The sequence below is a fragment of the Mustela nigripes genome, chromosome 9, assembly GCF_022355385.1.
Source record: "Mustela nigripes isolate SB6536 chromosome 9, MUSNIG.SB6536, whole genome shotgun sequence".
NCBI classification, from domain to species: domain Eukaryota; kingdom Metazoa; phylum Chordata; class Mammalia; order Carnivora; family Mustelidae; genus Mustela; species Mustela nigripes.
In genome coordinates, this window is record NC_081565.1 from 9,853,167 (window position 1) to 9,876,789 (window position 23,623).

A 23,623-nucleotide genomic window follows, 5' to 3' on the forward strand; every position below is an offset into this window, starting at 1 on the left:
AGTGAAAAAGGCAAAGGAGTATGTTCCTTTTTCATTTCCCTTAAGTTTACGAGGCTCTGTCTTGAGTTTGTTCAGCAGAAAGCAGCATACCTGGGATGTTTTTGTAGTTGCAGGCAGAATCTACTGTATTGAATTATGATTTAATGATACAGCTTTAATTTTGTATATTATCATCATATTGAAATATTCCTCAAGTGTATTTCTTTTTACAAAACTGTTGTCTATATATATATAACATGTTTGTTATTACAGATCAATCTCAACGAGGTAGCCTCTTCACTCTCTTTTTGAACAATCCTCTAATGGCCTTCCTATTTGTCTCTGGATTGTCAAGCATGCGCAGAGGCCTATGGGAAAAGTGTCAAGAATATCTTCGAAAAATCAACCGTGATATTGCCCAGCTACTGACCCATTCACGTTCAATAGGTACCCTACTAATATAACTGCACACTTAACATACTATAATGGTTTTATATTGTTGAAATTGTTTGAATTTTTAAAGGTATTTGTTGAAAGCAGGAAAGTCGAGAAGGTTTTCCCAAACTTTCTCAGTTTTTCTTTTAAGCATCTTTTTACTTTCATCTTTCTCCTCTTTGCAGATCAAGCATTTCTCCAGTTTTTTGGAGATGAGTTTCTTCGCTTGCTTCTCACAAGATTTATCTTTTGTTCAGCCACCATGAGGATGCACAAGATTTTTCGGGTAGGCAAAGAATATTATTAAGGACCAGTTTTATAGTTTTATGTATTTTAGGAATCATGTATTATTATATTTTATAAAATACACTATATTAAATGAAATTTGAATAGATCCAAAATAATATTTACAAATTATTATGTAACATATAAAGATAACCCACATAAGGCACATCTGAATACCAGTTTAAGTAGAATATTTTCGGGGCACTTGAGTGGCTCATTCATTCAGCATCTGCCTTCAGCTCAGGTCATGTTCCTAGGGTTCTGGGATTGAATCCTGCATGGGCCTCCCTGCTCGGCGGAGAGCCTGCTTCTCCCTCTCTGACTCCCCCTGCTTCTGTTCCCTCTCTCACTATGTCTCTCTCTGTCAAATAAATAAATAAAATCTTAAAAAAAAAAAAAAAAGAAGAAGAATATTTTCATTACCTTTTAGGCCTCTCCTGGATCTTCTCTCTCTTTCAAATGAAATTAAAATCCTGAATTTTATAATTATCACTTGTTTTTCTTTATAGTTTTGTTACATGTATTTCTATTCCTATACAAAATGTTGATGGATCCATATTACATCTGTTCTTCTACAGCTTGCTTATTTTTACCTACTATTATATTCCTGAGATTGAGCCAAGGTAATGACAACTGTAGCTTTTATCCATTTATTTTCACTGTGCTCTAGGATTCCATTGTTTGACTGTATATCAAAAATTTCTTTTCCATTCTACTGATAATGGACATTTCTGTTGTTCCCATTATTTTATTATTACAAACAATGCCACTGTGAAATCTCCTATCAGTTACCTGGTATACATTTATAAGATTTTCTGTAGTGGAATGCGAAGAAGTCAGATTATATAAGCATCTCTAACTAGTAATGCCAGATGTTTTGCACAGTACTTGTATCAGTTCACACTCACTAGCAGCATGTAAGAGTTACTTTTGCTCTAATCTCACCAGCACTTGTTGCAGTCTTACTTTATATCACGTGAGTCTAATGGGTATAAAATAGTAGTTCATTGTGGTTTTAATTTTTATTTCTGAGTTTGCTTTTAGGTTGAGCAATTTTTCATGTCTTATTCTGTGTTCCTCTTTGTGAAGAGTATATTCAAATCTTTTGTCCATTTTGCTTTTAAGTGATTTTTTTTTCTGTGAATTCACATAACTACACACCACTGTTGTTGAAGTTTTAGCCATACATTTTTCATTTTTATAAGTAAAATTTGGTTCTTTTTCAAATATGCCTGAGCATTTTTTGTTTTATTTTATTTTATTTTTTTAACCTCTTCTACCTATAGAATAAGCCAGCTCTGCACCTATTCGTAAATTCACTTACCGGAGCATTTTTTAAAGATTTCATTTATTTATTTGAGAGAGGGAGTGTGTGTGAATGGGGAGAGGAGGAGAGGGAAATGGAAGGAGAGAGAATCTCCAGGAGACTCTGCATTGAATGTGGAGCCTGATACAGGGCTCGGTCTCACGGCCCTGAGATCATGACCTGAGCGGAAACCAAGAATTGAATGCTTAACCAACTGAGCCACCCATGCACCCACATGCCTGAATATTTTTAAGTCTCTTGCAACTTTTAGTTTAAAAATATGACTTTTTTCCATTTTATTATGGTAACTTTAAATATGAAAGAATTGTACAGTGGATATCCATATATATGCTAGCTAGATTCTGCAGCTAATATTTTGATATATTTGCTTTGGTATGTTTGTCCATTTACCCATTCCTCTTTCCATTCGACAGTTTATTTCATTTTGTGATGCATTTTGAAATAAATGGTAGATATCAATAGATTTTTACCCCGCAACGCTTCATCATACATAAAAATAACTACACACACACAACACACTTTTTTAAATGTAGGTTCATGTATGGTGAATTGAATAAAGCTAACATGTGCCATTAGGTGAGTTTTGATAAATACATACACCTGTGTAACTCAAACCAATCAGGTTATACCACATAGCATCATTCCAAAAAATTCTCTACACTCTTTTCCAGTCAGTCCAGTGCCCATTACCCCAGAGGTAATGCTATTTTTATTATTTTCACTATAGCTTAGTTTTACCTATTCATGAACTTGAATTATACAGTATGCACTCCTTTGTGTAAAGCTTCTTTGACTATGTTGTTCTGAGATTCATCCATGTTTCCTATAGAAGTAGCTCATTATTCCTCATTATTACTGAGTAATAGTAAGTAGTAGTCCATTGACTGAATATATCACAGTTTATTTAGGTCTTCTCCTTTTGATGAACACCTGGGGAGTTTTAAATTTTTGACTGCTATAAATAAAGTGGCTATGAACATTCTTGTACAAGTCTGCTCAGACATATGTTTTTCTTGGTCATAGGGTAGGTATGTGTTTAGTTTTATTAGAAACTGCCAGAGTGGGGCACCTGGGTGGCTCAGTGGGTTAAAGATTCTGCCTTCAGCTCAGGTCATGATCCCAGTGTCCTGGGATTGAGCCCCACATTGGGCTCTCTGCTCACCGGGAAGCCTGCTTCCCCCTCTCTCTGCCTGCCTCTCTGCCTACTTGTGATCCCTATCAAATAAATAAATTAAAAAAAAAAAAAGGGAAAAATTGCCAGACTTTTCTCAGAGTATTTGTTGTACCATTTTATGTTTCCAGCAACAGTGTATCAAAGTTTCTCTGTATCCTTGCCAACATTTGGTGTTGTCAGTCTTTTAAATTTCAACCATCTTCGTGAATATTTTTTTTAAGATTTCATTTATTTATTTAAGAGGGAGAATGAGCATGAGCAGGGAGAGGGGCAGAGGGAGAACCAGAGTCCTTGCTGAGCAGGGAACCCCACATGGAACTCAATCCCAGGACCCTGGGATCACAACCCAAGCCAAAGGCAGATGCCCAACTGGCTGAGCTACCAGGTGCCCCCATCTTTGTGAATTTATAAAGTGGTATCTCATTGTAGTTTCAATTTGCATTTCACTGAATGATGTGATGTTAGACATCTTTTCATGTGCTTCTCAGCTATATTTTTTTTGCATTCTGTGGCTTTTTTCTTTAACAGTGACTTTTCTTAACAATGGCTTTTAAATTTTGGATGAAGTTCCAACTAACCAATTTTTTTGTTTTGTGGTTTGTGTTTTATCCAAGAAATGTATCATTGAAATGGTTATCCTTTTCTCATTGAATTATTTTTGTAACAATTTTGAAAATCTGACAACCATGTATGTATAGAGATATTTCTAGACTCTAAATTCTGTTCCATTGATCAGTGGCATTTTTCTACAATACACTACTGCCTTGATTATTCCAGGTTTTTAAAAACTTAATTATTCCAGTTTTATAGTAAGTCTTAATATCCTGAAGTGTGAGTCCCCCTAAAATTTAAGTGTTTTAGTTATTCTAGGTCCTTTCTGTGTGAAATTTAGCAGCAGCTTCGCATTTTGATTGGGATTGCATTTAATCTATGTAATCAATCTGTGGAGAATTATGTATATATGTTATTGAGTTCACACATACTTAGGGTTGTTATATCTTGTTGAAATTACCCATTCATTTATGAAATATCTATTATGCATGGCAATATTCCTTGATCTGCAATCTATTTGATTGATGTTAATATAACCATAACTGTTTTTTTCTGGTTTGTGTTTGCATGGCAAATCTGTTTTCATCCTTCCACTTTTTTTTTTTTTTTTTTAAAGATTTTATTTATTTATTTGAGAGAGAAACAGTGAGAGAGAGCATGAGCTAGGAGAAGGTCAGAGAGCGAAGCAGACTTCCCATGGAGCTGGGAGCCTGATGCGGGACTCGATCCCGGGACTCCGGGATCATGACCTGAGCCGAAGGCAGTCGTCCAACCAACTGAGCCACCCAGGCGTCCCACATCCTTCCACTTTTAACCTATGGCTCTCCTTACACTCTCCTTACACTTAAAGTAGATTTCTTTTCTTTTTTTAAAGATTTTATATATTTATTTGAGAGAGTGAGCAAGAAAGAGAACACAAACCAGGGGGTTGGGGGTTGGGGTGGGTAAGACGCAAAGAGGCAGAGGGAGAAGCAGACTCCCCACTGAGCAGAGAGCTCAACCCCAGGATCCTGGGATCATGACCTGAGCCCAAGGCAGTTGCTTAACACACTGAGCCACCCAGGCGCCCCTAAAGTGAATTTTTTTTCAATAGCATTAGTTAGGTCCTGCTTTTTTCTTCTATTTAGTTTGCCAGTCTACTTTCATTTGATATTTTTAGTTTTGAATTAATGTTTATATTAAATGTAATTTTTAACATTGTTTGACTTAAATATACTATTATTTGTTATCTGTTTGTCCTGGCTGTGGTTTGTACCTTTTTTCTTTCTCTGTTGCTTTCATCTTCATTTGAATTAATTGAGGTTTTGTTTAAAATTTTAACAACACTACTGATTTACCTCTGTTGTTTTACTTTTGAATACAACTTCAAATTTGATATAATTGTCTTCTAACAGTATACTTCCACATTCTCCTTCCCAACTCTGTGCATTTGACTTTTATGAATCCATATATACTAAATGATACTTTGTAGTTAGCATAGAATTAAACAATGATTTTTTTTTTAATGATTTTATTTATTTGACGGAGAGAGATCACAAGTAGGCAGAGACAGGCAGAGAGAGAGGAGGAAGCAGGCTCCCCGCTGAGCAGAGAGCCCGATTCGGGACTCGATCCCAGGACCCTGAGATCATGACCTGAGCCGAAGGCAGCGGCTTAACCCACTGAGCCACCCAGGCGCCCTAAACAATGATCTTTTTAAAAACTTTTAAAGTGATGTGGCACCTGGGTGGTTCAGTTGGTTAAGTGTCTGCCTTCAGCTCAGGTCATGATCTCAGGGTCCTGGGATCGAGGTCCCAGCCCCCCTTCCCCCCTATTTGGCTCCCTGCTCATCGGGGAGCCTGCTTCTCCCTCTCCCTCTGTCCCTCCCCCGACTTGTGCTCTCTCTCTCTCCCTATCTCAAATAAATAACTAAAATCTTTTTTTAAAATGTTAAATGAGAGAAAATCAAATATAATTACCATTTTTGGCACTCTTTATTTCTTCCTATATTTAATTTTCCATCTGCTATCATTTTTCTTACTATAAAATTTCTGTTACCATTTCTTATGGTGCAAATCTGATGGTAATTCTTTCATTATTTATTTCTCTGAAACAGTCTTTATTTCACTCTAATTTTTTTTTTGAACCGTAAGTTATTTAAGAATATGTTGTTTTGTAGCTAAATATTTGAATATTGGGGCACCTGGGAGGGCTCAGTTTGTTGAGTATCTGACTCTTGATTTTGGCTTATGTCATAATCTTAGGGTTGTGAGATCAAGCCCCCCACTGGGCTTCATGCTTACGGTGGAATCTGCTTTAGAGTCTCTTCTCCCTCTCCATCTGCCCTTCCCCCTCCTCTCTATCTCTCTCAAATAATAAATACTTTTTAAAATAATAAATAAAAAATAAATATTTGAGTTATCGTTATCTTATTGACTTCTAAGTTAATTCCTTTGTGGCAGATAATATACCTTGTATGACTTAAGTCCTTTTAAGTTATTCAGATTTGTTTTATTGTTCAGATGTCATCTATCCTGGTAAATGTTACACAGACACTTGGAATAAACATACATGCTACTAATGTCATACCATCAGATGAAGAGTTTTATAAATGTCTGTTAGATCACCTTGAATTATAGTGTTGTTCATCATGGTTTTTCTATCTTAACTGATTTTCTGAATACTTGTTCTATCAATTATTGTGATGTGTAATGTGTCTTTTCATTTTTCTCTGGATATTTTTAAAATTTTCTCTTCTTATTAGTTCCTATAATTTGATTATGATGTACCTTGATAGGGTTTTCTTTCTTTCTTTCTTTCTTTCTTTCTTTCTTTCAATTAGAGTTCATTGATCATCTTGGATCTGTGGAATATTTTTGGAATATTTTGTAATACTTTTGGTCATTTTTGTTCAGATATTTTTCTTCCTTCCTCAGTTTTCTCTTGGACATAGTTACGTATATATTACACAACCTGTTATTAACTTGTACATCACTTCATGTGCTCTTCATTTTTCCAAAAAAGTCTTTTTCTTTCTTTCCATTTCAGTTTCCGTTGCTGTGTCTTCAAGTTCACTGATGTTTTCTTCCTTAGTGTCTAATATGCTGTCAATCCTATCCGGGTAGTTTTTCATTTCAGGAATTACATTTTTCTCATCTCTAGAAGATCTGTTTGGTTCTTTTAATATTTTTCATTTCCCTCCTAATTATGTTTTCCTTTGTGCTTTTGAATGTATGTGTAATAGCTAAAGTCCTTGTTGCCAATGCTGTATTCTCTATCATTTATAAGTTTGTGTTTATGACTTTTCCTACTGGTTTGGGTTCTCATATTCCTAATTTTTTATATATGTAGTAATTTTCTCTTAGGGTATATACATTGTGAATTTTATGATGTTGAATTCTGTACTTTGTTGTCTTTCTTTAAAGAGTATTGGACTTTATTGTAGCAGGGGTTAAATCAATTTGCAAATTCCTTTGACCTTCTTATAGCTTGTTTTTAAGCTTTTTAGAGGTAGATTTAGAGTAGTGGTAGCATACAGATGTAAGTATATTTTGGCCAAACACTAAGAGGCATAATGTTTCTGGGGTCTCTTTCATATGTCCCCTTTTTAAGAGGTGAATATTCTCCCCTCTAGGAATTGTTTGGTCAAAACTCAAACTCTCTCACCCCTGTGTGAGCAGAGAGAATTGTTCACCTTACAGTTGTCCCCCAGTAGCTCTTGTTTTTTGGAATTTTTCTTTTGTTAGGGGTGTTGTACAGTTCTTTTTTGTCTCTCCTCATAGTATTTAGTGCGTTAAAACAAGAATTTGGTCTTTATAATTTTAATGAATAATGCCTACAGGCTGAAAAAAAGTAGAAGTGATATTTGAGTATATGAACTGTCATGTGAGATGCATAGGAAAGTATTAACTTATTTATCAGTGAAATTTTAAATGAGTGGCAAAATTTAGTCTATTGAAATTACCAAGGGGCACCTGGGTGGCTCAGTCAGTTAAGCGGCTGCCTTTGGCTCATGTCATGATCCTGGGATCCTGGAATTGAGCCCCGCATCAGATTCCCTGCTCAACAGGAAGTCTGCTTCTCTCTCTCTCTCTCTCCCTCTTCCCCTCCCCCTGCTCGTGCTTTCTCTCCCTCTCAAATAAATAAAATCTTAAAGAAAAAAAAAGGGGGCGCCTGGGTGGCTCAGACGGTTAAGTCGCTGTCTTCTGCTCAGGTCATGATCCCAGGGTCCTGGGATCGAGTTCCACCTGGGGCTCCCTGCTCAGCGGGGAGTCTTCTTCTCCCTCTCCCTCTGCCTGCCACTTTGTCTACTTGTGCTTTCTCTGTCTCTGTCTGTTAAATAAATAAAATAAAATCTTTTTTAAAAAATTATCAAATAAAGAAGAATTTCCAAGTCAGAATACCTGATCTTTGAAATGGTCTCTTCTGCTTCTGTGTAATTAAAGTTTTTTTTTTCCTTTTTCCTTTACTATTCCTCTTCTGGGTTTGAGTTTGTTTGGGGTTCCCCCCCCCCTTTCTGATATTATTTCTTCTTCTTCTTAGGGACTCTTTTTTCATTCTGCTAATATTCTTAGAAATCTTAGCCATTTTCTCAACTTTAATATTTCTCTGCATGGATATTATATCCACCTTTACATATACTGCCTAGACCTTTCTTCTGAGATAGACCTGAATTCTTAAATTCCTTTTGAGGTGGCAGTTCTGTTTGTATTACAGTATTACTTCAGATAAAATATACCTAAAACCTAAAGCTTTATACTCTCTCCAAATATTTTCTTCTTTTACTTGTCTTTTTCTCTCAAATGGCTCCCAGACCTTTTCTTATGTCATTTGTTCCTAAAATCTTACAGTCATCTTTGAAACCTCTCATCCTATAATTAATTGCCAGGGCTCATTAATTTTTAAAAATATTTTGTTTATTAGAGAGAGAGAGAGGATGAGCAGTGGAGAGGGGTAGAGGGAGAGAGAGAGAGAGCAAGAGGGAGGGAGAAGCAGACTCCCCACTGAGCAGGGATCCCGAAGAGGACTCAATCTCAGGACCTGGAAATCATGACCTGAGCCAAAGGTGGATGCTTAACTGACTGAGCCAACCAGGCACCCCAGCCAAGGCTCATTAATTTGACTTTTTCAGTGCTTCTCATGTATTTCCTCTCATTTTTTTAATAAGATTTTTTTTAAGATTTTATTTATTTGAGAGAGAGAGAGAGAGTGAGAGCTTGAGTGGGGGAGGGTCAGAGGGAGAAGCAGACTCCCTGCTGAACAGGGAACCTGACTTGGGACTCAGTCCTGGGCCTCCAGGATCATGACCTGAGCTGAAGGCAGTTGCTCAACCAGCTGAGCCACACAGGCACCCCCGTCTTCCCTCTATTTTAATTTCTGCTGCAACATATATTTATTCATTCATTTAACAAATACTTGTTGAATTTCCACATATGCTAGGACTTTCCCCTAAGAAGTTAGAATTATATGATTTCTACAGTATAGCAGAGTACTCAAAAATGGTAAGACCCGGGGCGCCTGGGTAGCTCAGTGGGTTAAGCCGCTGCCTTCGGCTCAGGTCATGATCTCGGGGTCCCGGGATCGAGTCCCGCATCGGGCTCTCTGCTCAACAGGGAGCCTGCTTCCTCTTCTCTCTCTCTCTGCCTCTCTGCCTACTTGTGATCTCTGTCTGTCAAATAAATAAATAAAATCTTTAAAAAAAAAAAATGGTAAGACCCAATAAATACTTGTAAAATGACTCACTGAGTGAATATATTAGGTTGAACCATGTGAAACTGTAATTTTTTAAGGTCAAAGTAGTTAAATGTCAGTAATTTCCTATGTTCAACAAGTATACTGCTATTAAGAGTCATACTAATATGCAGAGAAGGGGCGCCTGGGTGGCTCAGTGGGTTAAGCCGCTGCCTTCGGCTCAGGTCATGATCTCAGGGTCCTGGGATCGAGTCCCGCATCGGGCTCTCTGCTCAGCGGAGAGCCTGCTTCCCTCTCTCTCTCTCTGCCTGCCTCTCCATCTACATGTGATTTCTCTCTGTCAAATAAATAAATAAAATCTTTAAAAAAAAAATAATAATATGCAGAGAAATACATATTAAGTTATTCCTACTATTGTTAATGTTAACAGTAATATTATTAATGTTGTATATAATTTCTTTCATTAAACTATAAAAGTTGACTTTTCTCTCCTTTGCCTACCAGGAAACACGAAACTATCCAGAATCATATCCACAACTGCCAAGGGATGAAACAGTGGAGAACCCTCATCTCCAGAAGCACATTCTGGAATTAGCATCCATTCTGGATGTTCGAAACGTGTTCCTCGAGAGTACCATAGATGACTATTAAAACAAAATCCTCTTGTTGAAACAATTTTTCATTTGCCACAGATTTTACATGGTGCAGTTTTCTAATGTGATGACCAGGACACATAGTGGTGTTACTTAGTTTTAATTTTTTAATTTAAGGCCACCATTTTAAAAACAAACTGAAAAAATTGTTCAAACTTTTAGGGTAACTGTTTTAAAATACAGTCTTTCAAGTCTTTTAAAAAACTCAATTAATCTTGGAATTTTTACTTTTTGGTTTTGAGGTATGGCTACTTACCTCCAACATCTGTCCCTACACACAAATAGTCACTGTTCTCACCCTCAGAAGAGTAAATCATTTATTTTTATATAATGAGAAAAATCCAGCTCTTATACTTGGACCTTAAATGTGTGGATTTTAAAAAAAAAATGTGTGGATTTAGAAAATTTATCATTGTTCACAAAGATGAAACTAGCCAGCATGGACTATTAAAAATCAAGAACAGGCTTTCCATAATATTTCTTTTCATTCCAACATAGTAGGTAGACAAATGTGTGATCCTTTGAAGCATAATCAAGACATTTTTTTTTAATTACTTAACTCATTAAATACTGTCATAATTTCAGAAACTGTATAGGATTGATTTGCATTTGAAAGTTAAATCTTTAATTGAAGTCTTAAGATGATAAATATCACTTGGAATGTGTGAGCCCTGTGTTATCATGAGATACACTTGCATATTTTGCTTTCTTTATAATCTGAATGCTGGAAATGAAAAAAAAAAAAAGACTTTTAAGTATTTCGGTCAAAAAATCAGATTGTTGGTTTCATAATACAATGTTTCCACAAGGAATTCTATTTAAACTCTTAATTCATGATATCAAGTTTGAAGACTATCCAGATTGAAGGCTGTGGCATATAGTACAGAGATTGTAATCTTTTTGCCTAGTTCACGTTTATGAGACGTCAAAGTCAGAGATGTTATTAATTTTAGTCAGGGGTAACTGAATTGTTATTTAACCTGAAATGGAAGTAACTTTTGCATTGACAATTTGGAAATAAGATCTTTTTAACTCCTTATATTTAACATTTTATATTCATGCACAAGTTTTTTTTATTATTTTAAATAGGACTCCGTATATAATACAAAGTTTTTTGTGTTTTTCTTCTCTGTCATCCGCTTCATAATTTCATAAGCATTTGTTATGATGCTTTGGGTTTTTCCCTCTTCTTTAGACTCCAAGGCATTCAAGTTCAGAAATCTATGAACCGAAAGCCCTTCTACCTAATACTCTGTACAGGCTCACATTCTACCTCTGGTGGTCCCAGGGGAAATAAGGTGATTGCTTTTGGTGCCTCTTTCCTGTGTCCATAGGGAAGTTTTACTGTAACATTTTTACTTTGGTTTTCATTTCGGGCATAGGGTATTATTTGGGTCTAAGTTATTCATATACCTGTTCCAATTTGCTAATTTTTCATCTGAAGTCTTGAAATTACTGTTCTTGGATTTAGGGGACTTCGTGGCATTTCATTCATTCTTTTCTTCATTGTTTTTGTTTGTTCTTTTAACCATTATTTCAGAAAGCTTTAGAAGACTTGTCCTGGAGGGAGATTTTTTTTTGCCTGATGGGTTTTTTTTTTTTAATCAGATAAAGACTGCTTTTCTTTTTCTTGATATCTTTATAAACTTAATGGCTTTCCTTTCATAACCATGTTCACCTGGGTTACAGCAATAGGCTGACCTCTTGTTTCAGTCCCCTTGAATTTCTCTGCCAGTAATGTACCTGACCTCATGTATTTTCCTCTCCCCTGATGCTTAAAATAATATTTATCTTCCTGAGCTTTATTCTCACCTATTTAGTGTAAAGAACACTGGTCTGAGAACTAGGAGACCTGAGTTGTAATCCTGCCTTTCTTGGTAACTAGCTTTATGCCCTTTGACAAGTGTCTTCATGTTTCTGTTTTATTATATTCTCATCTGTAGAATGAAGGCATTAGCCCAAGGTCCCGTCCAGTTGTATGGTTCTATAATTGCAATCTTGATTTCCCGCCCCCTGCCACCTGGAAAACCAGTTCCCCTGAGTTTAGCATAGATGTTTTCTTTTCTAAGTCATATTTAATTTAACTCAAATATATCTGAGTCTCAGTTATTTAGAAGCTAATCGGGTGAAGAAATTTGAGCTTTTGTGGTTAGAAACATGTTTGTCCAAGAACAAGGGGTCTTAGAAATCACAATGTCTTAGATGATGACATTGTTCCTTGAGCTGATAGTAGTATAATTTCTTTTTGGTAGTTAAAAATCTAAAGTGAGCCAAAGCGATCTTGAATCTTTAAGAAAGGAAAACTGTGCTAGAAAATTCTAAACCATTGTTTCATTCATGCCTTCAGAATGTGCACTGAACAACTATACTCCAGATTTTGTTCCCAGACATTGAGAAAGCAAATGAATCGGACGTAAAAATCCTTGTCTTCACGAAGCTTATATTTTAGTAGGAGGAGTCAGGCCATAAGCATAATAAGAAAATTTGTTAGAGAGTTGTAAGTTGTATGAAGAAAGTTTAGAACATGGTAAGGGAAATGTTTTCATTGTTTTGGGGTGAAGAACAGTGTGTAAGTGAGTGATCAGGGTAGGCCTTATTGAGAAGACTACATTTGTGCAAATTCTTCATGTTCCTTTTTTTTTTTTTTTTTTTTTACTTTTTATTATGAACATTTTAAGCATGTGTAGCATTTAGTGAACTATCCTGTATCCATCACCAAGCTTCTTCATTTTAAGACATTACTTTAAGCAAAAACGAAGACATGTTAAAGGACAATCACTCCTGGGTATTAGCAAAGAATCTCTTTTTTCAATGCATACCACTCTTCTTTATATATCTAAAAATATTAAGCCCCTTATTTATTTAATTTTAGAATTCGTAGAAATTTAAACATTGGGACTAAAAACAAAGCAAAGCAATGGGGAAAAGCACTTCTTTGTTTTCAAATTGCACAACCTCCCCCTGGAGATTCTGATACAGTCTCTCGCCTCCCTTAAGAATCACTGCAAACAGAACAAGGTATAGGATTGCAAGAAGTTCCTTACACACAAAACAGTGTTAAGCACAATTGAATTATTTTCTCTTTGTTCACCCGTCTATTTCTGAAGTTGGTAAAGCAGCTATTTTCCCTGTTTCTCAGAAGAGAAAGCTCAGACCCCAAAACACTGTACATTTATTCATAGTGGCAGAGCTAGAACTAAAACTCACATCTCCTAACCTCAGCCCAGTCTTTCTGGTAGCTCAGGTTGCTTTCTATAATGAACAGGAAAGGAATAATTAGAAATTTCTATTTTGGCACAAAAGGTTAGGGTATTTTTAAAGTAATCAAATATTGAAACCAGGAAATCCATCAGCCCAGCAAATTTTTATTTATTAATTTTAAGAAATCCCCGAGTCAGACACTTTAACCTTTATTCCAGCCAGGATATATTTTTTGTATATGTGTGTGTGTTTTCCTCCTAGGAAGTGGTGCTCTCAAAACCCCTCAAAGCACAGAGAATTTATTGTACCCTTTATATTTTTACCAAGTTGAAGTGTTTTGAAATTATAAAAGCAAAGTGCAATCTAGTCATGACTGAAATTTTCCTGATACAGGATCTGGGTTTATTTTTTATTTACTTGTGGCTATTGCCCTTTATTTCTTCTTGTAATAGAATTCGCTGAAATAGATTAGGTGGCAGTTGTACTGAATCCCATTGAGGAAAACAGAAAAGCATCCAATCTGATTTATGTGTCAATTTGTGGTGCTTTCTTTAGCATTCTTCTCCCAAGTTTAATCTCTGACCTGTGTGACTTCGTAATTTTCTGTCTCTTAAAAGGGGTTTGGACTCAGTTGAAAGATCTTGTACTTAGTTATACATGAAGTCTTGTAATCAGCCTGATATATAGAGAATATTCCGGAGTGGAAATAGAGTAAGGTGCCAAGGGTCAGCAATCGTGGCTACTGCCAGTGATTCAGAACCACCTCCCTACCCTAAGTGAGTAAAGAGATTTGATATGAATATGAATGGTATGAATTTCCGGTGATATTTTAGATGTATGTGTTCCTGTGTGTGTTTTGAGAGTATAAAGGGTATTTACACGGAGGGCTCTTTTGTTGACCTTATTTATTTGAAAATCTTATTTTATTTGTGATCGCATGTGTATATTTTTGTGATGCTAAATGCAATCTCTGTGTATACTTCTTTTGTATATATGTACATATTTGTAAATACATTGGTATGCAGTATGTGTATATTATATACCCATACCTACTGTGGGCTGAATTTATTTGAGTTCTGTGAGGACATCATGGCGGCATTGGCCGTGCAGCTGTAATTAGTTTGTGGCTGTGTCTCATTCATGAGCCTCTATTCTGAGGGGCTTGTGTTTGGGAAAAATTGGCTAATTTGAAGTTGGAATTAGGATGTGAAAATATTAACAGAAAGCAGGATATTCTTAGCTTTAAAATCATCTGCCAATTTCCACGTAAATGGACGAGAAATTAGTGATATAAGCCTGAAAACCCTTAGTGTGAGACTGGGACACCAGCGGGTTCTTAAGGTCTGTTAGTCCTTTATTTTCTTGACCCTTAGTTGAGTAGTAGTACTGAATAGTATTTATACTGAGAACTAAGGGGCTGTGGAAAAAGTTACTTTGATCCCATTTCAAAACAGATAGGAAAATGTCCATTAAGTAGAGAAATCTGTTGGTAGTTGCCATGTCAATACCTGATACTAAGTTTTAATTTTGGAACAGTGTTTTTCACCGATGTGTCTCGTTTTATAGCTGTCTCTGTGAGGCAGGAAAAGGGGCATCAGCAGAGGAAAGCTGTATCTAGATGGGGTCAGATTTAATAAGGAACAGGAGATGATTAATCTGTATATTTGCAGCCGCTGTGATGAATTTAGTCCTGTCTTGGCGTTTCAGACTACAGATTTTTCTTATTGGAGTCGCATATCAAAGAGGAGTAGGTTCATCTGAGGAAATGCTTCTAGTGAATAAAATGCCTCCAGTTGCATTTCTTTGTCTCTATGAGACCACTTGTGTTCTGCAAATTGATGATATATTCACACATGAAATAGAATTCTTAATATTAGGTGCATGGTGTGCTATCAAGTCTGGGCCTCCGAACCTCTATCAAGGATGATGGGCGGGGGAGGATATTCTCTTAGAGGACAGTGACTATATGCAGTGCCAGTGTATGTACACAGAATATCTCAGAGTCTCAGTGTTTGGTTACTCCTGTTTCCACCTGGCACGTGTATTTGCACGGACGAGGGTAGGAGATGTATAGTAAACGCTAGAACACATTCACGAAAAAATTAAGTAGAGGTTATTTTTGCATGATAAAATATAACTGCAAAACAACTGTTTACCCCATTATTTTTCAGACGATTACATCTGTGTGATAGAATATTAAATTAGTCAGAAGTCGGTTTTACCACCCAACAAATGTTTATTTGCCTCTTCATTGTATTTTTAATAAGAAGCCAGCTATTCATTAACACCTCTCAGTTACAGTATTAAATTTTTTAAAAAGTTGTAATTGCCTTTTTTGGTAAGTAAATATGAAAATCTGGTAATGTACTGTTTCTGAAAAATCAGTGAAAATGTCCGTAGTATTTGACATTCTGTTGTTTTAGTAACCAAATCATTCATTGCCATCGGAGAGTAGCACAGCAGATGTTATGCTATTTAAAATTCATAGAACTGACTCAGGCTCAGTATGGACATTAGTTGGAGGATAGGAGCAGCAGTAAGAAGTGAGATTGACATTGTGAATATGACTTCTCTTTCCAACAGTTGCAAAGTCAATTACTTTGCAGTTAAATGAAGTAAGAATTGCTTAGAAAACCAAACCTTTCCCCCATTCTGTACTTTATTTCTGTTTGTGCTGCACCTCCCAGTCATTCTGAACACTGTGACCCCTTTACCTTACAGTAAATAAATAAATAAATAAATAAGGCAATTCATCTTGCTCAAACTAAAATTTCAGAACATGGTATTACACTGTGTTCCAGCTTCACTGAGTTTTTGAACAGAAACTTATTAAGCATGCCTTGTGTTTAAGGAAAAATAATTGATGTGTGAATGGACTCAATCACCTATTGAAGGGAAGGGTGTCAGGTTAATGTAGGGGGACATACCCTTAAATTGGGTAAAGATAAATGTATTAAATTAAGTGTAACTGACTTGTTGGTGCCATAGAAACATTTCCTTTGGAAGATTGTAAATATGAAATGTTTTCTTAAGCTAAAATTGGTATTTTTCACTTATTAGTTTGGTGTAACTTTTGAGAATTCCATTTCTGTATAATACTAATCACGGAAGCACCATTTTTTAATTTAAAAAATATTTTTTGTTAATTTCTTTCATGTTTTCTTTAACGTTATTTCTTATCAAACTACTCTAAGCAGTGTGATTTTTTTTTTAAGCAGTGTGATTTTTTAAAAACATTTGAACAGTAGATTCAGTTTTTTGCTTTTTTTTTTTTTTAAAGATTTTATTTATTTATTTGACAGAGATCACAAGTAGGCAAAGAGGCAGGTGTGGTGGGAGGGGGGAAGCAGGCTCTCCCCGGGCAGAGAGCCTGATGCAGGCCTCCATCCCAGGACCTGAGACCATGACCAGAGCCAAAGGCAGAGGCTTAACCCACTGAGCCACCCAGGCGCCCCTAGATTCAATTTTTTAATAGTAAGAAGTACATTTTGTTAATTCTGCAATCCAGATTCACTTAAGCCTGAATTTGGTCATAAAACATACTACTTATTAAGAATATTTTCCTATTTTGGTGAACATTTCCAGTCTATATCCCAAGACAATCATCTTTTTAGGTGTAGTATTGTTTATTAAGACATTGGTAATTTCAGGGTTCAGAGTTCTACACTTAATGATAGGCTTACGGAATGAAAGTTAATAGAGTGATTCTATTATATTCAGAATGAGATAGGGAATTATAGCTAGCTTTCCAATAGGTCTGCAGTAAGCACTACTTAAATTTTTATATCACTAGCATTATTTTCTCTTTTTAAGCTATTGTGAATATCCAGTTGTCTGTGATGAAAATTAGGATTTGTGAACATTAAAATTGGACCCCTAAGTTTTCTCAAACATCAAATCAGTATGATAAACCATTATAAATTGTGAAATGATAATATATGATAATCCCAAGTAAATACTTACAAACTATAGAAAAATAACCACTGCATTTTAAAAATTTTTATTCCTTCCCTCCTTTGCATGTTATGATTTTTTCCTAAATTGTGTGTTGTGATGTACTAAAAATCTGCAGGAAAACAATTGCTTAGAATGTTAGAGGATAATAAGAATTTTTATTATTTCCTGAAGAATGAGGGGTTTGGTTTTGTTTTGTTGGTTTTTTTTTTTTTTTTTTTTAGCTCTTGGCTATCTTATTAAAAATAACTTTTAATGGTCAGTAAAATATTGTAGGACTTCATGTTCATACTTTTTATAGTTATCTGGATACATTCCTTTTGCCACATAGACCATATGGCTAGTTCTACAATGATTTGTTTCTTTTTAATAAACCTTGCTGTTCAACAATCAATTGAGTCTTACATTTTAGAGACTTCTTCCAGTTGAGGTGGATAGAACTTAGATAATAGGAAAGGCAGATACAATGTCCTAACATTTTCACAGTAGAGCTTATAAGTGAAGGAAATTATCCAAATAGGTTATCTTCATTGTGTAGCACCAGTACCAATAGTAATTTGAATCAGAGGAAGCAGTTATAAATCATTTCTTACTTTGCTCTAAAGATTATTGTCATTTCAGGCCACATTATTATATTCTCTGGGGAATTTCCATTGTAAGGTTGAATATCCTTTTTCTTTATTCACATCATCACTAAAGCTAATCACATAGGACTTAAAATAAGTTTGATCTTTCTCCCTGAAAATAATGGTGAACCTATTGTCTATATTATGGATATTAGACATAAATGCACTTGTTTCAATCATAGCAGAAATTACATTTGGAGAATACAATTACTTGATTTTGTAGTGGTGTGAAATACTTTTTAAAAGTTGTGCTCGTCTGTAACTGAAATGTTATAGAATTGTAACACTATAGGGATTATAGAGTTATATTTATTAGCTCTCCTCAAGAGATTGAAGCACAATAATTTTCATGTAACAGTTCTTATCCAAGTGCTGCTAATCTGTGTGCAAATAATGAAGCTATTTGGTTGCCTATCTAGCTATTCACAAATCACTGTAATCCTTGAAACTTTGTCTTGTTGCTCATTTGTACTAAATTTGGGGTATTGTGGGTTAATATTTTAGATCAAAATCTGTCAACTCAGCTCTGTGAGACAGCAAACCATTTGGATTCATTAGTTTTATATGTGTTATCAGTAGAATAAATTTTAAAGGGGCTATTTACTACCAATAACTAAGGGGAAAATTATTTTGTCAATATCATTTGACTTCAACATTTGTGGTATTGTGAAAGTCTTACTCGTTGTGTTTCTGAATTGCTTAAGCCATACATACTCTTAAGGATGTTTTCCTGTTGTGTTCTTTTTCAGCCTTTTTCTGCTTTGTCTGTTACAGTTAATACTTCATAGATTTTAGAAACTCAGAAGTTATTGAGACGTTTTATTTTCTTGAGTTCATCACTTTTGACTCTTGTATGATATGTGATTTGTCATAAAGGATAGCAAGCCTTTCACTACTTCACTAAATGAATTTCAGAGTAAACACTGTGATTCCACAGGTGGATTCTGTAGGCCCTTCTTTCCAATGTTTTCTTCTGTTATGGTGCCTGCCACCTTAAGGGCACTTAAATGGTAGAGGATGGAAAGTTAAACGTTGTTTTGATGTTTATTGAATAACAAGATTACAGAACATTTGATTTTTGTTGTCCGTGTATTGAAAACATTTTTGCATTGATAAATGTTCTCTAGGAATGTGACTACATTCATCAGGTGTGAACTCTTGTAAATGAATTTTGTATCTTGAATCCACGTGTATATTAAGTGTATCATCAATATAAAAATAAACATTATTTGCTTAAGGTTTCTGGCACTTCTTCAGAATTGTTGACAACATACGTGCTAAACTGTTAGGGTTTGCTTCTTTCAGAACATACCTCAGACACTTAGGACTGTCTTGGGGTCGTAGCTTCTATGCTTATTCTTCTGGTTGGTAAGTTTCTTCTGAGTCCTGGTCTTGGTTTTTCCCTGCCTTGCTCGAAGTGGTCAAAAGTTCACACGCGGAGGGAGGATTGTTTGGCGGGGATGGAAGCTGCTGACCCTCTGGTCGTTTGGGGGTTTTCAAATGTGCGATTTCAATGTGGAATGTCTGACTTGTTTGGCATCGAGGAGTCCAGACACCCGACGCAGGCTAATTTGCAGTGTAACTTTGAACGGGGCAGTTACCTCTCGAGTTTGTTCAACTGTCAAAAGTTGGAGGACCATGAGTAGATAATGAGATGAATGTGGTGGGCTGCTATCAGCTTCTTATTTTGAAATGCAGTATATCGGAGTGTATGATATGAGTATGATTCTGGAAACTTTGCTTTCAATGGTACATTATGTGGTACATTATGTATTACATAGATATAAAACGTATAACCTGCAGTTGGTCATAGGCACAAGAGTTTAAAAAAACTAGTCACAAAGCGCGAAGACCTAGTTGTACTTTCCAAAGCCACAGGCTTCTGTGTGAGGAGGGAGGCACGGACTCGCAGTGATCACCTGCTATGCCGTGGCCAGGCGGTTGGGCAGGGCGCAGTGGGATTGGGATGCGGGGAGCGGAACGGAAACTCCCTCTCAGTTCCGCGCAGCAGTGGCCTTAGGATTCAAAGCCCCACAACACGCGCTGGCCCCGCGGCACCAACTGGGTGCTTTTCCCTTCGGCCACAAGGCTCCTCCCACTTCCCCGCTACGCACCGCCCCCTTAGAAAGAAAAAAAAAAGAACAATAAAGGCTTATGGCCACCCTGTCACCATCCACGGGTCGGGCCGCTGGGTGACGTGGCGGGCCGGCCTTAGGGAGCACCCAGGCTAGCGCCCGCGCCCTCCAGCGGTTCCGGCCCAACCGCAGCCCGGATGTCGCCGTCGACCGCTGAGACCGCGCGCGGGCGCATGCGCGTGGCAGGCCCGCCCCGCGCGCAGCCACTTCCGGCGCGCTGGTGGAGGTGCGGTTCCGGGTCGCTGCTCTGCTCGCCGGCCGGTCGTGGGGGCTGGTGACGCGGGCCGGTGTTCACGAGAGGTCCCGGAGGCGGGGCTCTGCCAGCTGCCCAGAGAGCGGCAGGTGCGCGGGCGGGGGCCGGAGATGCCAGGAGGCCCCTCTTTCTCCCGGTGGCCTCGGTCTGCCCCAGAGCGGCCCGGACGGGGTTGCCCAAGACCCAAGGCGGGGGGCGGTACCGGGATGCTGAAAGGGCGGGGGTGGGGGCAGAGGGGCTGCCCGGCCGTGGAGTCTGGAGCCTAGGGTGTCAGGATCCCCCCCGCCACCAGCGACCTTGGACAAGTCATTCCTCCTTTCTGGGTCTCAGTTTCCTTGCTGTCAGATGGGAGAGACGTTGAGTCCCTCTCTCTTCCTTGACAGTCCAAACGCGGGCGGTTCTAGAAGGAGCGTGAGTTGAGTGGGATCCAGACTGGCGTGGCAGGTACCTGCCTATCCCTGGGCGTTAGGCTGTTGTTTTTTACCCAGTTTAGCCATTCTTTTTCTCGGCGACGTTCTTAGTGCGAGTCAAGGCTCTGTGACTAGACTGCCCGGATCTCGCCAGGTAAACAAACAATGTGCGACTGTCAGAATCAACTGAGAAATAAATACTGGCCCTAGGAAACCGGAATCGCATTCAAGTTGTTTTTGCTCGAGTCTCCCAAGGTGAAGTAAATTTAGGCACCAATGAGAGATCCTGTTCTTTGTGCCTGTTAGTGAAGCTCCAGGTAGATCACAAACGCAAAGGAGAAGGTGTCCCACTGAGGACTGTGGCAGTGATAGATTCTTTCCTCTGTCTTCTGGTTAATTCTCCCTTTATCCTCTTCCATTTCCCCCAAACATTTTGGCCTTACACTTGAAAGGAAATACCCAGTGCATTTTATCTTTGTTTTCATGCAGGACAGAATGCTTTGACCTCCAAGCTGTTTTAAATCTGGTAGATAAGCCAGGTGAGTAGGTGGTTTACAGACATTGGAGAATTGTACAGATTTACATGGATAATCTGAAGTGGTAAGAAGTCTTTCGTAGATCTCAGAGCAGAACCTAGGTGTCCTCCACAGAACATGGAAAGTTAAGGTTGGAACCAGAATATTGGTGTTTCATACAACACTGGGAGGAAAAGAAGGTTGAATCTCATGTTGATTATCATGTAAAACATTCTGAATACGAAACTGAGTTCAGGTCATTTTAATCACTCTTAAAGAGAACCATACAGAATTTCTAGGAAATGTTTAAGGGTATCTGATGCTTATAGAGGATAGATGTCTGGCTTGCCTGTTTTTTCTAGGTTGTCAGCTTTTTCTCGTCAAGAGCTGATGGCAAACCATCCTCGAACATTGGAATGTTATACCTTTATCCCCATATTGAGTACATATTTTGTCTTCATCTTAAAAAAAAAAAAAGTAAACTGTAGTTAATATTGGGGGGAGAATTTCCAACCATTATGTGACATTAACATGTACCCTGGGCAGTTTTACTATATGTGTTATATGCCACAGCCAACGTGGCATAATAAAGAAAGAGTAAGGACTTGTGAGTCAGAGTCCTGGGTTCAAATACCAGCCCTGCCACTTAAGGACACACTCTTTGGCAGATTACCTCATCTCCTCAAGCCTGGATTTCCTTATCTGTTTATGCACGTGAAACACCTGAGTGCTTTTTAAATGTTTAGCAGTGTGTCCTGTTAAATGTCCACGTAAAATTATGAAACTTAATTTTGAAACCTGAAGCTTAAAAAGCAACTCAGTTCTGAAATCTCTCCTGTGTTTAACTTAGCTCTCTTTCGTCTGATTTATAGATACTGTTCTGTAAGCCCTTGGCCCACACTGAAGTGGGAATACAGTTTTCTTGGATGACTGGAACTTTCTAGGCACCAGTCTCTGAAGTCCTGCTTGCTGGCCAAAGGACTAGAATACTGGGGTGGTTCACTAGCTGGTCACCCGTGCAGGATAACCACACAGCAAAAATGTTTGCAAAACTGAAGAAGAAAATTGCAGAAGAGACAGCTGTGTCTCAGAGGCCAGGGGGCGCTACTAGGATACCACGGTCAGTGAGCAAGGAATCGGTTGCCTCTATGGGAGCTGACTCGGGAGATGACTTTGTAAGTATCTTTTCTAATTTTTAATATTTGGTACACTCTTGATATATTTTTAAAATAGTATTTCAAAGAGACTTTCCCATAAGTATTTTCTTTTAAAATTGAAAGATTAGTTGGGGTTTATATCTGATTCTTCCTACTGTAAGGTGCTTTTCTGTTTTTTCCTGTTATTTCAGAGTCCCTTTTCATATTCTCTACATTGTCCTGTTACACTCTTTTTATACTTTATGCATTTTCTTTTATATTTCGTTTCTCCAAAAAGCCTTGGCTTATTATCTCTGCAGACAAATATACTTTAAGTCATTGTTGCCTAACATGGTCTGTGAGTTATGGTGTGGAATTAGAGTACTCTATTTTACTAGGAAAGTTGATGAGAAGAAGACACCCCTGCACTATGTCCCTTATTTGTAAAGGACCTTTGTGTTTGGAAAGATTTAAGAACAATGAAGATGCTGTTGTGTTAGGTAGATCTCATGCCTTAGGATTAAAAGTGTGTCTTTGGCATATGACGGGATCCTCTCAAAGTCAGTTATCTTTTTTAAAAAAATTACAATATTTGGTGTATGTAAAAGAATGTATGTAATGTAACTGTTAAGTATAAAGCATAAAAATAAAATGAATGCTTGTTAATGGGTCACCTATCCAAAGAACTAAAACATTGTGGATACTGTTGAAGGCACTTGTATGCTCCTTCCCAGTTCACTTTCTTCCTCCCTGCCCTCCAGATAACCCCATCCTAAATTTTGTGTTTATCATTCTCTTGATTTTTAAAATAGCCTCCCAGATATGTATATATTTATAAACAATTTGTTGTTTAGTGTTGCTTATTTGTGAACTTTATAAAAATGGTATTCCATAGTATTCTTGAACTTTTTTTTTTTAATTCACCATGTTTCTAGAATGCATCTGTGTTCCATGAAGCTGTGATTCATTTACTTTTACTGCTGTGTAAGATTCCAGCATTTGACAAGGCCACAATTTATCTCTGTCTTTTCCTGATGATAGACAATTGAGTTGTTTCCAGGGTCAGATGAGTCTTCTTCCTCCTTTCTTCTGCTACCTGTCCTGGGTCAAATTACATGGCAGAAGCTCTTAGGTTATTGGGATGGAACAATAAGATTACCTGATATCATTGGCTGCTATATTTAACGGGAAATGTAATGCACATTTGATCCCCAGGCTGAAGGATATAGTTTCAATGCTGAGTTCTGTGGCAGAAATACCTGCTTTGCCTTCATGATGACATGCTAAATGAAGTCTGTCATCTTGAAAGTATTCCAGA

General features: G+C 37.3%; 2 protein-coding genes across 3 annotated transcripts in view; both read left to right on the top strand.

The window, feature by feature from the left end:
• SCAI (suppressor of cancer cell invasion) overlaps window positions 1–19,093 on the top strand; it is a 143,146-nt gene extending 124,053 nt beyond the window's left edge. The window contains exons 16-18 of the mRNA XM_059410824.1: window positions 253–426; window positions 600–700; window positions 9,927–19,093. Of these exons, the coding sequence (XP_059266807.1) occupies window positions 253–426; window positions 600–700; window positions 9,927–10,073 (422 nt within the window). The 3' untranslated portion in view covers window positions 10,074–19,093. The remainder of the gene's footprint in view (window positions 1–252; window positions 427–599; window positions 701–9,926) is intronic.
• Window positions 19,094–20,188: 1,095 nt separating this feature from the next.
• GOLGA1 (golgin A1) overlaps window positions 20,189–23,623 on the top strand; it is a 47,972-nt gene continuing 44,537 nt past the window's right edge. For both annotated transcript variants that reach the window (XM_059410825.1, XM_059410826.1), the window contains exons 1-3: window positions 20,189–20,333; window positions 21,144–21,193; window positions 22,042–22,344. In XM_059410825.1, coding sequence (XP_059266808.1) covers window positions 22,210–22,344 — 135 coding nt within the window. In that variant the 5' untranslated portion in view covers window positions 20,189–20,333; window positions 21,144–21,193; window positions 22,042–22,209. The remainder of the gene's footprint in view (window positions 20,334–21,143; window positions 21,194–22,041; window positions 22,345–23,623) is intronic.